Below are 14,883 nucleotides of genomic sequence, written 5' to 3' on the forward strand. Positions count from 1 at the left end.
ATGGGCAAGTGCTGTGGAAGGTCTGAGCCCGGATGAGGGGGACCTAACAAAAAGGTGGTTGTTTAGGATCGGAGCCCAGCTGAGGGGGATCCAAGGGTGAAGAGTAATCACCCTACATGAATGTTATCGGAAGGAACTTTTGTTTTATTGCTTTGGTATATTAGGCCTCTGGAGCAAGAGACTTTGCATGAGAAGAGACTTGGGTACAGATTGCCCCGATATAGTGAAAAGGAACTGTGTGCTTGTGTCAGAGAAGCCCAGAAGTGTGCTGATCTCAAGAGTCCTGCCTTGTCCCGTGCTGAAAATGTGGCAAAGGGCGACCCCAGCCATAACTTCCTGACTTATCATTTTGGGACGGACAGTTACTGAGGAAAGTCGTCAGCCAGTCCAGTGCCCACTTCGAGATACCTAGGGTATCGTGGAGTTGTTTTATGAGGATGGAGTTGTTGACCGTATCAAATGCAGAGGAGAGAAAGTATAATGAGTACACCTGTAGAGTTGGAATCAAGAGATGCAAGCAGTTCCTCACGGGTGTCAGGAGAGCAGTTTCCATACCTCTGGATGCTCAGAATCCAGATTGATGGTCGTGGAGGCAACCAACAAGTTGAGTGTGCTGGGTCAGTTGGGGGAAGACCAGCTTCTCCAGGAGTTTACCAAGGAGGGGAGTGATAGATATGGGGTGATAGTTGGCTGGACAAGACTGGTCTGCAGAAGGTTTTTTCAGGAGGGGGAGCGCACAAGGGAGTGCTTGAGGGAGGAGGGACTGGCTACTCATTTGCTAAAGTAGATTTGTTGTTTGATGTAGCCATTTCAAGTGGCACGAAATGACTGGCATGTTTGTTTTGAAGGTAGGGGTAAATATATTAGTCTGCATACTCCTTGACAAGTACATCACAAAAAGAAACAGCACTCCACAACCCCACTACCAAGACCCAGCCTCCCAGATCACCTAAACCCACGGTACACAAAACTAACGACAAACACCCCCAGCCTAAAGCAACCAGAACTATTCCACTAAGTGGCCCACCAACTATAAATACTCCCACTAAGGAACCCAACCCTCCCATTAGTTTCAAAAATGCACTCATCAATGCCCGCTCCCTCGGAGCCCACGCCATTGATATTCACGACCTCATTATCGAACTTGACCTTGACATGCTAGTAATCACAGAAACCTGGTTACATCAAGCATCAGGCCCTCTGCTAGCACTGGCTATTCCGCCAGACTACACCATTCTCAGATCTGATAGAACCACCACTCCAGGAGGCGGTGTAGCCATCATTGCTAAAAACACTATCAAACTTAGATCAAGCTCCATTGAAATAATATCAGGGTACGAATTACTACTCGCCAAACTCTCATTGAATGAAAACACCACAATCAACATAGTGGTCATCTATAGAACCCCTAGCACAAACAGCCACCCAGAAACAGACATCCCTCTAATACTGACGCCCCTTATCAAACCCAAAACGAAATGTATCATCATTGGTGATTTGAATTTAGGTTTCAATGATAACCAAGACCCCAAAGCAACCGCCCTCATCCTGGCACTAAACGACATGAACTTCCACCAACACATCAATGTCCCCACCCACACCAAGGGCAGAACCCTCGATTGGATCCTCACCCTCAACACCAACATCACCTTAGGCCCGATCACCGCACTGAATTGGACAGACCATTACTGCATAGAATTTACTATCACCAACGACGATCCCTGCACACCCAAGAACGTAGCTATGGACTTCATCGAAAGCAGAAACTCTAAAAAGCTCACAGCTGAGAACCTCGACCCCACCTTGAACAAACTGCTAGACACCCACTCAATCCCCAGCAATGACCCCACAATTATCGCTGAGCACTACCACAAATGCCTCTCCACAGCGATTAACACCATAGCACCTGTAACCTCCAAACTAAGGCGCCTCAACAAAAAATCCAACTTCTGGTTCAACGAGGAATTAATCGTCCTTAGAAGGAAAAAACGCTCTCTCGAGCATGTCCATAATAAACATCCCTCCCCGGACTCAGCTAAAGCATTCAAAGACGCTAATACCCTCTACAAATCAGCTATCATTTCACACAAAGCCAACGCCTACAATGCTCGCATCAACAATGCAGCATCCGACTCCAAAGAGCTTTTCACTATTCTTAGAGAACTTGAAAATCCACTTCCTACCGACACACCCATAAACACAAGCAAAGAATGGTGTACCACCATACAAGATGCTCTTGCCTCCAAAATCTCTATGTTACAAAACAAAATCAACTCCAAAAAATCACTCCTAGCTACAAAAAACCCCTGCCTCCCTAATCACTGTATCCCTTCCAGCGACAACTCCAACCCCCCCTTCCAATTCACACCAGTCACCCACAATCTCGTGCTCGACACTATCTCCAAACTAAAAGCATCCAACTGTAAAGGAGATACTGTCCCAGCCAAACTAGTCAAAGCCTGCGCACCTACACTGACCCCCCTCATTACGAAATTTGTCAATGCCTCATTCAAGTCCAATACAGTTCCGACTTGCATTAAAGAAGCCTGGGTCACACCACTTAAAAAACCAAATCTAGACCCCACCATTCCAACTAATTATCGCCCCATAACCACGGTCCCATTCTTACTCAAAATCATCGACAAACTAGCCTATAACCAAATTCAAACCCATCTAGAATCCAACCAGCTCCTCGGCACCAGACAATCAGGCTTCAGGCCTAACCACAGCACTGAAACAGCTCTCTTGGACCTTAAAATCCAGATGGATGCCATTAGAGACTCAGGGAAACTTTGCATTCTCCTGCTTTTGGACCTCTCAGCCGCGTTCGATTTGGTGGACCACGACAAACTCTGCAACTCACTTGCCCGTGAATTTAACTTCTCTGGGGCAGCCACTGCCTGGGTGAAATCATTCTTAACCGACCGCACTTCCAGAGTGTCCATAGGCAAAGAAGCAGCCAACCCCATCCCAGTCCCCATAGGAGTGCCCCAAGGCTCTTGCCTTTCTCCTACGCTGTATAACGCATATACCAAGCTCCTGTTCTCAGCACTTGACAACATGGGTGTCACATACACAAACTTTGCGGATGACACCCAGATCCTTATTCCCCTTACAGGCAACTATGACCAGGACACCTTAACAATCAACAAAATTTACGCCATCATGCAAAACTGGATGGCATTAAACAGCCTATGTCTCAACGATGAGAAGACGGAAGTCCTCATCGTAGGAGCTCCAGCCAAATTAGCTACCCTGCAGCCAGAATATTCAACCATCAACATCGACGGCACCAATATTCCAGTGTCTAAACAAGTAAAAACACTGGGCGTGTACTTCGATGCCAGCCTAACCATGACTAAACAGATCAATGCACTTTCCTCTTCCACGGCCTACACTTCTAAATTAATTGCACTCAGCCGACAATTTCTGACCCCAGCAAACTGCCTCACCCTGGCCAGAGCACTGGTACTATCGAAATTGGACTACTGTAATGTTTTACTACTGGGCACCTCCAACACTAACCTAGCTAAAATGCAACTTTTGCAAAACAAAGTCCTGAGGGCAGCGCTAGGCATAAAAAAATCAGATCACATCTCCAAGACCAGAAAAGATGTACACTGGCTCCCCATCAAAGCCCGCATCATTTTCAAAACACTATGCATCACCTACAAATGCATTACAAAAAAAGGACCTATCTATCTCAATAACACTCTGCACCCTAAAACTAACATAAGACTACTGAGATCCAACGACAAACTCCTCCTGGACCCCCCCCCCCCCGATTCAAAACCACAAGAGCAGGGGGCAGCAGCTTCACCACCTTAGCCCCCAAACACTGGAACTCCCTACCTATCATCATCAAAAAAGCATCCTCCTTCACGATCTTTAAAAAACAGCTTAAAACCTGGTTATTCAACCAATATTAGCACCCAAGGATAGGACACCTTCCACCAGATACTGTTGTAAATACTTAGGCCACTGTTTAGTGTTGTTAATATATTGTAACCTATATCATGTAATGTAACCAATGTAATGTTTGAACATGACTATTTTCTAAGCTGTCTTATAACCTCGCCGTGACACCTGAGGGTCTGGGCGTGTAACAAATAAATCAAATAAAATAAACACCTGTGATGCAGATATCATCGCATACCTGACTGCAGCGTGGAAATAAAAACACAATGTTCCTTTAAACCTTGCACTTCCAAACAATCATAGAAGATGCTGAACTGTGTTGTTGTGAGATAAAGTCAGAACAATTGCACAACGTTCCTGATAAATAGCTCAACTTGGCTCTAATCCCAGATTTCAAGTGGAGTGAAAAGAAAGTAAATGCAGCATTCAAAACATTATCTAAAGGCAACTTACATATCGTCTGCAGACATCTTCATAACGCCAATGCACAGGGCGTGATGTTTCCCTTCAGCCATTATTGCCTAAAATCAAAGCTAAGGAAAATAGGTTTTCAAAAAACATAGCATGTCCTGTACTCTACTCAAGTACAGAAAATCTGAACATACTGTGCATGTCGGAATACCTTCTTACAATACGTTGGAAACAAAGCTGCCCGAGAGCCAAACTTTAAGTTACTCACCGTAGTGTCTCGAGTACTCCTAGTCCTCTTTCCTCCATCCTTGTTGGCGTCCCCCAACAGGGTGATGGTACCAGAACCTTTGGAAGCAAAAGAATTGAGCTTGCCTGTTAATTTTAGTATAGCGCACGGGGCGCGGCCTCAGGAAGGCCCTGCCCTCCGGCACCTCACCTCAGACCCCTTGCAACACACACATCAGACGCTTAGATACCTGGCTACACTTATTTTAGCCCTTGGCATACTAGCGGGGGAAGGCGGGTGGGACGTATGGAGTACTCTAGTCACTACAGTGAGTACCTAATTACTCATATGTCCCACCCCCTTCCCCATCCTTGTGGGGGATTCCACTGAACAAGAACATAGGGTGGAGCTGTTACAACCCGCCTCATATCTAGGATGAAGTGAAAAGGTTCTTCAGAACCACCCGACTAAATTCTGCATCACACCTGGAGCTAGTGTCCAGCAAGTAGTGCCTACAAAAGGCCAACTGAGTGGCCCCAGTCGCCGCCTTGCTGATGAAATCCCAAGAAGTAGGTCTCTGAAACGCGACGGTGGCGGCCTTAGCTCTGACCGCATGGGCATGAATTCCCTCAGGAACAGGTTTGCCCATGGCCGAGTACACCTCCGAAATGGCCTGAACCATCCAAAGGGCGATGGAAGCCTGAGAGCCGGGGGAGGTGCCCCCAAAAGTCACGTACAATGTCTTGGACTTCCTGAAGGATTTCGTCCAAGAGATAAAACTTGGGAACCCTCTCGAGGTCCAAAGAATGTAGGACCCCCTCTGCCTCCAACTGTGGATCCGGGGAGAAAACCGGCAGGCAGATCTCCTGATTCAGATAGTACGGAGAGACCACCTTGGGCAAAAAATGTGGGCGAGTACACAAGATGGCCTTGTCGTTGTGAAACGTGGTGAAGGGCTCGCACGAAGACAACGCCTGCAGCTAACTAACCATGTGTGCAGCGGTGAAAGCCACTAATAAAACAGTCTTTAGCCTCACCAAGCAGATGTCCACAGAGGCCATCGGCTCGAAAAGGCTTGCGTTGAAAAGCTGCAAGAACCACATTGAGGTCCCAGACCGGATGTGGCCTATGCACCAGAGGAAAAAGCCTAGACAACCCCGTAAGGTGGGGCCTTAACCACCAGGTGGGCTACTGAAAAAACATGCTATGGGGAATTCTTGTAAGCCCCAATGACTGCCAAATATGTGCAGCAAGTATCCACCTGAACTCCAGAGTGAGCCAGGTGTGCTGAAAAAGCCAGTACGTCAATCAGAGGGCAGGTGACAGGGTCCAAGCCTGTCGCCAGCCCAATGGCAGAACCCCATCCTGCTGTGTCAGGAACCCCCTTGCTGGGGATCGGACGATGGATGGGACCCCAACTGCAGCAGGTCCGGAAACCAGGGTCTCGGAGGTCAGGGGGGCAGCCAGGATGAGGCTGCAGCCCATGGAGGCCCAGAACTTGCAGAGGGTCCGTTTGAGGAGAGGGGTGGGTGGCAACGCGAAACACCTGCGGCCGTGCCAACAGATCTGGAAGGCATCTCCCAGTGATCCCCAACCTGCCCATGAGGCAAACTGGGGGCACTTGGCATTCAGGGGAGATGTGAACAAATCCAGGTCTGCGAACTCCCAACGCTGGAACAGTGGCAGCATAGAGTCGCTGTGCAACTCCCACTCTCAGGTGTTGAACCCCAAGCGACTCAGCTGATCCACTTCTGAATTAATCCAAATCCCCTCTGTAAGGGCCAATTCCAGATAGAAACCGCCTCCATGCAGAGGAGGGGGTGAGGGGGACAGGTGCCACTTATTCAGGTAAAGCATTGTAGTAGCACTGTCCGTCCTGACCAGAACAGACTGTTTAGGGGCAAGAATGCCTTGAGGGCCAGGCCCACTGCCCTGAGCTTGAGCAAGTTGATATATGGGAGGTCTTCTGTCCTGGACTATGCTTCATGAATCACACAGCCCTCCAGAGTAGTCGCCAGCCCGAAAGAGGAGTCAGTCCTCACCACCAGAGTTGGCTGCAGTCAGGCGAAGGGAGCGCCCACTGAAACATTGCCAGCCATCAGTGAAGATCGGGCAGAAGGAACAGCGGTATAGGTATCCTGTCCGACTGAGACCCTGTCATCTTGAAACGGGCGTGCTGTACAGTGAGCACGCAGGAGGCCATCGGGCCCAGAATGTGGTGGAACCACCATGATGAGGGGGTCAAGTTGGCTAGAAAGTGTCCCACCACCTTGCAGAGGGACAGAAGCCTCTCGGGCGTGGAGAACACCCACTGGATGGTAGTGTTCCAACGAACCGCTAGGAAGATCAGTTCCTGAGATGGGCATAACTACGATTTCCTCTGGTTAAGGGAAAACCCCAGCTGATGAAGGGTATCTGCCAATCTCTGGCAGGAGTGCACCACCCCTTCGGATGACCCCTCCCTCACCAACCAGTCCAGATAAGGGTAAAGAAGATGGCCCTCGAAGCGAAGAAGGCCTACCACTGTATTCATCAACTTCATGAAGAGTGGCCGAGTTCAGGCTGAAGGGCAGCACTCTGCACTGAAAGTGGAACGACAATCATGAACCGCAGAAACGTTTGATGCAGTTGATGTATGGGTACATCAGGGAACACATCCAGTCCCCTGCACACACAGCTTCGGCAATGTGCACAGGGGTAATAATCTTTAAGCATTTCAGCGGTAAAGACAGATTTAAAAATGACAGTTCCAGGACTACCCTCAGGCCAGCCTGGTTGTTCTTTGGTACCGCACAAATCCTGGAATAGTAACAGAAGCCCCGTCTGCAAGAGGAACCGGTTCCATCGTCTGCATCTCCAAGAGGGGAAGAACCTCCCGTAAAAGAGCCGGGGCCCAATCTAACAAAGAGGAGAGGATGGTAGAGGCAAAGAAGGAAGAGAAAGACTGAAGCCTCACTTCCTGCCCTGCCAGACACATTGAAGCCAGAGGCGGGCATCACCAGTGAACCCCGCCAAAGACAAAATTAACAATTGGACCAAACCTGGTTTGGCGCACAGAGTAAATCTCCAGAAGGACCTTTACAGCAAGAAATGGCAAAAAAAAGAAGACCGCTTCATTTTGACAAAATGGGCACCTATGGGTGCTTTTACTGCAGCTGCAATTGCAGCCCGTCGTAGCAACACACAATGGTAGGAAAAAGTAAACCACTGCTACCAGCCATTAATTGTAGAAAAGGTAACATAAAAATGTTACATCATAAACTAGACACAGGGGATACCAAGTAACCCCTCCAGCACCCTTTTGTAAGATAGTGTGTGCTTGGTCTAGAAAGTTACAAATGTAAGTAAAGTCAATTTTACGTCACTGCTCTTGGAAACAGTAGTTAATCCAAAAGAAGGTATTCAAACCTTTGGGAAATCTAAAAGACTTCCCTTTGCCACTGCACTGAAGGTGCTGTGTGACACAATGTAAAAAGATGATGCCTATGGAGTTTGTCAGACTCCAAAACCAAAAGAAACAGAGTTCAAATCAGAGAAAAATAAATGAGAGTGGGAAAAAGTTCTCACTCTCTTCAGGATAAAAACTAAAAGTCCTAAATCCAGCAAAAGAGCTGGGGGTCTCTACGGTAGAAGGGAATTAGCACATTTCTAAGAATTCTCCCTAACAAAAGCACTGCCGGGCCTTGAGTTGGATCCAAGATGGCTGCCTGCCTAGCAGGCTCCACCACGTGCCGGTCTGCCATTTTGAAGCCTTGCGCCATGCCCTAGGTGGGAGGGCGCGAAGGCCCTGAGCGAAGAGAGCCTCTGACACGAGAGGATACAGCTCGAGTCTTGCACCCGAAGCAGAAGTGTCGACCTCCGAGATCCCTCTGGTAGGCACTGAGCCCTCAGCCAGCCGGCCGGTAGTCGTAATGCCCTGATTCACGACCTTAGAGCGAGCTCAGGTAAGCCAGGAACCCTCAGCACCTTTACCGGTAGCCGTGCTGGATCTGGCTGAGGACAGACTCTTGGAGGTGGCCCTCAATCCCTTTGCCCGTGGGGTAAAAGAGGAGCCTGATTGTCCTTCCGAGGACAGCCTAGTAGGGCCCTTGATCCCCTCAGCTTGGGAGCTGGTAGCCTGAAAGGCCTCTGGCCTGCCAAAATCTAAATATGAGCAACCCTGATTCGTGGGCATCCCGAGGAAGGAGTCGCTGTGTTGTGGAGTCGTGATGAACAGAGGGCCTACCTTTCCTTGACGAGAGGTCCTGGAGACAAAGTCCTTAAGGTGGGGCATAGGAGAAGTGTGGAATAGTTCAATCCACTGCAACAAATGATTCTTCAATGCCCTGTGACCGTAAGCGCTGCAGGCCAAACAGAGAGCATGGGGATCAGTGGGCAGGAACGAACATTGCATGAGGCATACCTCGTGAAGCCTCCTACGGTCAACATGCGCCAGGGAGAAGAGAGGCACCGAAGGGAAGTAAAATAAGAATTGACAAAAACAAACTAGGAGCAAGCGGAAAGCTAAACAAGTCTCTGCACTGGTTGCCAGGTCCGACACCATCCATGCGGAAGAGAGGGACTGAGCCGAGGCGCTGGAGGGCAGCGTGTTCCCACGCCTGAGGTCGCACCCCTGTGCACTATACTAAATTTAAAGGGGAAGCTCAATTTTTCACTGCCAAAGATTCTGGTACCATCCCCATGTTGGGGGACGCCAACACGGAGGGAGGAAAGGGGATGGGATGTATGAATAAATTAAGTACACTTTCCAAAGGGACTTTCAAACAGAACATAATGGACAGCCAGCCAAGCCTCCAAAAACAAAATTACTTAAGCTAGGATATAGCCTCGCCTTGTCCTGGAACGCTGAGGATTAGACTTTCATTCCAGGTCTCAATTTTTCCACCAGCCTATATGTAGACCGAAGCACAGCAAATAGCCACATTTAAATATTTAGTTGCCTTTGTTGAGGCCCATTCGGCTTGCTAACTGATCACAAATGAATCCCAAAAGAAAAGTTAATTTAAAAAAAATGCAGTACATATCACATGCTTTGTATACGATGTCATTCAGTGGTTGGTGCAGCGTGTAACATCTTGTTTTTCGAATTTGAAAAAGGAGAAGTTGACAGGGGCATATCAGTTATACTATCCCTATCCTAGGTGTATGGGTACCCATGACCCTTTACACAATGATATCCTCCATTTGTTTTTCTGACATGAAGTCTCAGATTTATTTTTTATGTGGGGAAGATGGGTGGGCACATGTGATTCCAAACACATAGAAGCCACAGAAAGACACTTACGGGGTAAGCAATGTGTCTCTTATGAGGCTTGTGAATCGGCTTAGATTCACATGCTTTGCATATGCAAGCAGTACCTGATAACGGTGGCGGGTGAGCTGAAGAAACAGTTGCGAACATTTTTTAAGAACACTTGTCGTACCCGGCAATCTCAGCTTACTTATGTGTCTACACTATAAGTTCAAACATAACTCCATGTTGCTGCTTTACAAATCGCTTCTAGGAACTACATTAGCAATATGAGTATTATTAGATTTATTGAGCGTGGACCTAGCTTCAGGAAGCAACAGTGTTTTACAAGTTATAGGGAGAGGTACGCAGTGAAAGAAGCAGAGATGCATGTAAAATATGCACTACGAGTAAAAGGTAGTTTCTTTGGCAGAGTAGCAGTTGTATGCACCCAACGACCCATATTGCAATGGTTGCCTTTGTAACTGGATTTCCCTTTCTTCCTGTTGCCATCGACCCCGAGAATGGATTGGCTTTCCTCAGTTTGTTGGTTCTAACGAGGGAATACAGGACTGCTTGCAGACAGTATGTAATGCACTTTCTCCTCCATTTTTGAATTTAGAAAGGAAGCTGGCAATTCAAATCGATTGATTAAAATGCAATTTGGATATGCATTTTGGCGAGAACCTTGGGTGTGTCCTTAATACTACTTTGTGTATTGAGGCAAAAGGTACCGAAATGGACAAAGCCTGTAATTCATTTATTCTTCTGATTCAGGTAACAGCAATGAGAAACGCAATCTTATACGAAAGTTCCTTTAAAGGTGCTTTATACATAGGCTCAAATGGTGAACCCATTGGGTTATACAGTACTGCATTTAGATGCCAACTGAGTGGAGGGTGTGCAACCGGTGTGTATATACACGTTTTACTCCCTCCATTAAATGCTTACACTACAGGAACTATCCACTGTGTATGTTTATGCTGCCAACTCTGCCAAAACGAACTTTGAGCAAGCTGTACACTAGGCCAGAGTCACGTAGCTAAAGAAGGTTAATGGTAACCTCCACTAGTGAGCAATTAATGGGGCCGATTTGTTTCTGGTTACAGCAGGTCACAAACCTTTTCCATTCATAGAAACAAAAATGCCTGGCATTTGGTATCCTTGCTTCACAAAAGATCTCCATGCTCCGAGTGGGTAACTGTAAATGTCCAAACTATGACCTCAGGAGCCAGGCTTATTTGGTGGTTTGTGGGTTTGTATGTGTTATCTGTTGGTGGTGTTGTGCGAGCAGATTGTGCAAAGGATGTAGTCTGATTTGTGGGCATAGTGACATGTTCAGTCGGTAGGAGTGCCATGGCCGTCTCTCACACATCGGAGCAAAAACAATAATCATTGTTAGGTGTTCTTATGTCATTTGTGGACTATTTTGCGGAGCAGTGCTGCCGGAGATAAAGCGTTCGCAAATATCCCTGACCAGCTCATCCATAGGGCATTGCCCGAGGATCCCTGTTCTGGATACTTGGAAGCAAAGCTTGAGGATTTGTTTTGTGCTGTTGCAAACCGGTACACTGACAGGTTGCTCCATGTTGCAAAAATCCATTTGAGTGTACTGGTGTTGAGTCTACACTCAATGGAAATGCTTCTTTGGATGTACCAGTGCCAAATGCTTTTTGTGATCCCAGACAGCGCTTCCGAGTGTGCCACTGTTTGTGGACATAAAACGTGGGTGTAGTACAGTCTATGTTAATGAGGATACACTTTCCTGCTTTTTGAAGAAAAAGTGTAATTTTGATTGCTAGCAGCTCTAACCCATTTATGTGGCGTTTGACTTGTTGGATTGTCAATTTTCTCTGATCAGTCAGGTCTTGGCAATGTGTTGCCCAGCATATCAGTGATGCGTCTGATGTGATGGTTACCTGTATTGGTTATGAAACAAATGTCCTCCCACCTTTAACACGTTCTTTTCTCTGACCACCACTGCAGTGTTTTTACTACTTCTTGTGAGACCACCACTAGGCCTGCTGTCTAAGACCATTGTTATGCCAGCCAATATTTTAGCGAGACAGGCATGCACGATGACCTAAATACACAATGCAATCATGCCCAGGAGCTTCATTACCTTTTTATACGGCTATCACTCAACCGGCTGAGTAGCCTGAGATTTGTGCTTGCAATGCTTGAACATTTTCTAGAGATGGGTAAGCCGTTGCTTTTTGAGTGCCTAGTACTGCTCCTAGAAATGCTCAGGTTTGGCTTGCAACAAGGCTGGATACGTTCTCCTTGATTGAAAATCCTAGACTGTGGAGCAGATTGATTGTTAGGGTGCATCTTGCAAACACTCGTGCTCTTTCACTGGTTATCAACCTATTGTCCAGTTAAGGATAAACTGTAATGGTTTTGTGGCACAGATGTGCTGCGACCACTGCAAGCTACTTGTTGAATACACAAGGTGCTGACACAATTCTAAAAGAGAGCTCCTCGAGTTTGGAAATGTCTGATCTTTGTTGAAGCAAAGCTACTTGAGATGACCGGTGAACATTGAAATATGAAAGCATCTATCTTTCATATCTCCAATGTGGTCATATAAACATCGTACTTCAACAATGGGGAGTGCTTGTGAGCAAGTCATTCTGAATTGTTGTGGTTTTACATACTCGTTTGCTGGCCTAGGTCAAACACAGGCCTATGTCTCGTCTTTTTTGGGAACTAGAAAGTATTAAGAGTAAATACCCTTGTTTACCTGTTTCAATGGTACTCATTCTATTGCTCCCTTTAGCATGATATAGCCTGATTGTGCCAGAAAGCGTAATTGTGTAAGATTAACTGATTGATTCAAGATAGTAAGACTCAACATTTAGCCTGACTGTGCCAAACAGCAGCAACTCACATTTTAGGCTGACTGTGCCAGATAGCCTAATTTAGCCAGACACGCATAATTTGCAAGATGACCGGATTGGGCCAGATAGCAGCACTTCAATTTGACTTAACTGTGCAAAATAGCCCAATAGCGCCAGATAACCCAACTGTACAAAGGCCCTTCTGATAGACTACTATATCAAAAAAAGACATCCCCTTACAGAGATAACTAGAAACCCCAACAATAAGCCTGGAGTCCAATCAAGTCCAGGATCGCTAGAAGACTCCCTAGTAAATCCGACAGTAAAGCAAGGACCCCTGGGCTACTTCCCCAAACAGCCTTGCAACCCTTCCCCGCAACCACTCGACATACCTAGTCTTAAAACCACCCGATGCTAATCCATTACGATTATAATCACAAACATAAGGGAGCCAAGAACCATCACAATCCAACCAGGGAAGCGTTGCATGTGGGCTACAGCCCCAGCAACCGAAAATACTCATTTTTTTAAAAGCACACCACAAATAAAAGGCAAAAGGCTAACAAAACAAACGTACAAACAAACGAAAACCCAAAAGACCACAACATCAACAACCCAAACGCAAAGAAATGCCTAAAATAACCTACCACTAAAGAACGCAACATGCCACGAAAAATTAAGGGGAAAACGCAAGAGGCAGCGAGGAGTAGGAATGAACCAAATGGAACCACATCACATAATCACAACCGTGGAACACACCCCCACAAACACGATTGACAACAGAACGAACACCAAAAGAAGAGAAAAATCTCTATACTCAACACCATACCTCACGACCAACAACTCACTCGTCCAACGTTGGAAGACAGACCAACAACAAAATGGAGCTGCGCAGGAAAAAAAGAATAGAAACACCCAGAAGGAATATGAACAAAATTGACGCCCTGACCCCATTTATCACAAAAACGCGAGGACATCTCCTTCAACTACAACAAAATATAGAAGAGGACCCTGACGAAAACAAGAACCCAATACTTAACCTAGAAGACCTACTCAACGACGACAGAGACGTGATTGAAAAACATTACACCCCGAGAGCAACATGGAAGCAAACCAATGCAACAACCACAAGACAAAACCAATAAGAAAAGACAAACAAAAGCTAGCCAAAAATTCACTGAAACCTAATCAACGCATGGTCAACGTCAAAACACGCTACAGATATACGACCTGCTCTGCGACGACAGCATCGACGTCCTATTCATCACAGAAACATGGTTGGACAACAACTACAAAATCACACTCCACAGCTGCCTACCCGACAACTTCAAGTGCACACGGTTAAACAGGAAAGGAAAAAGGAGGAGGTCTGGCAATAGCTTTCAAGGAACCCCTGAAAATAAAGACGAACCACTAAAAATCCAAAACTGAATCCATGGTCCTTCACTTGGAAGTAAACCTAAAAACAAACATAAAATTCATACCAATTTACATAACCCCGACATAAGACTTTTGTCGAACACTTCATAGAAGCGATCACCAACATAGCCATCCAACATGAACATCTGATAATCCTCGGGGACTTGCATCTGGTTTGAAGAAGAAAACGCACACTCACGAAAATCGCTAATCGAACTAAAAGCCATGAAACTATGACAATTGGACAAAGGAGAAACACACACAGGGGGACACACACTTGACGCAATGTTCGCCAACAGAAATCTTATCGCCACTGCACCACCAATACAGATACTCTGGAGCGACCACCTCATCATCCCGTTTGTGATCAGGCTACCAACTAAAACAGGCAAGCAGCCCAATAAACTCCCAACTATCACAAAAAGAAACTGGAAAGCTGTTAAAGCAAGCAACTTAATAGAACAACTTGAACTTACAAAACCAACTACCACTAACCTGGATGAAGCTGACCTCGACGGAAAAACAGAGGTACTTCACAAATGGATTGCTGAAACAATTTATGGCATTTCAACTGAAAAACCTTTCACCCCATCACAAAAGAAAGAATATGACCAAACAAAGACCACAATTCCAACGACACTCCGTCCTGCTGCTTCTGACAGGGGCGCTTGTATGATCTGGACCGAGTTCCTTCACTGGTCCCCTGCACGTGGTAGTCCAGTCCTGCTGCGACTAAGCACTATACTTCAGGTAAGTATTCCCGTTTGCCTTTGTCTTTCCTTGTCTGTTTTTGTTGTATTGTAAAGTTTGCTGTCTTGTATTGCTGTCCGTTCCCACTT

General features: G+C 46.4%; 1 protein-coding gene across 1 annotated transcript in view; it reads right to left on the reverse strand.

Annotated features, from left to right (window-relative positions):
* Positions 1-14,883, reverse strand: part of MCTS1 (MCTS1 re-initiation and release factor) — a 367,576-nt gene that overhangs the window by 22,536 nt on the left and 330,157 nt on the right. Inside the window, exon 5 of the mRNA XM_069612677.1 lies at positions 4,372-4,439. Within this exon, the coding sequence (XP_069468778.1) occupies positions 4,372-4,439 (68 nt within the window). The remainder of the gene's footprint in view (positions 1-4,371; positions 4,440-14,883) is intronic.

Source organism: Ambystoma mexicanum, chromosome 5p (genome assembly GCF_040938575.1).
Source record: "Ambystoma mexicanum isolate Mex_15411 chromosome 5p, UKY_AmexF1_1, whole genome shotgun sequence".
Taxonomy (NCBI): Eukaryota; Metazoa; Chordata; class Amphibia; order Caudata; family Ambystomatidae; genus Ambystoma; species Ambystoma mexicanum.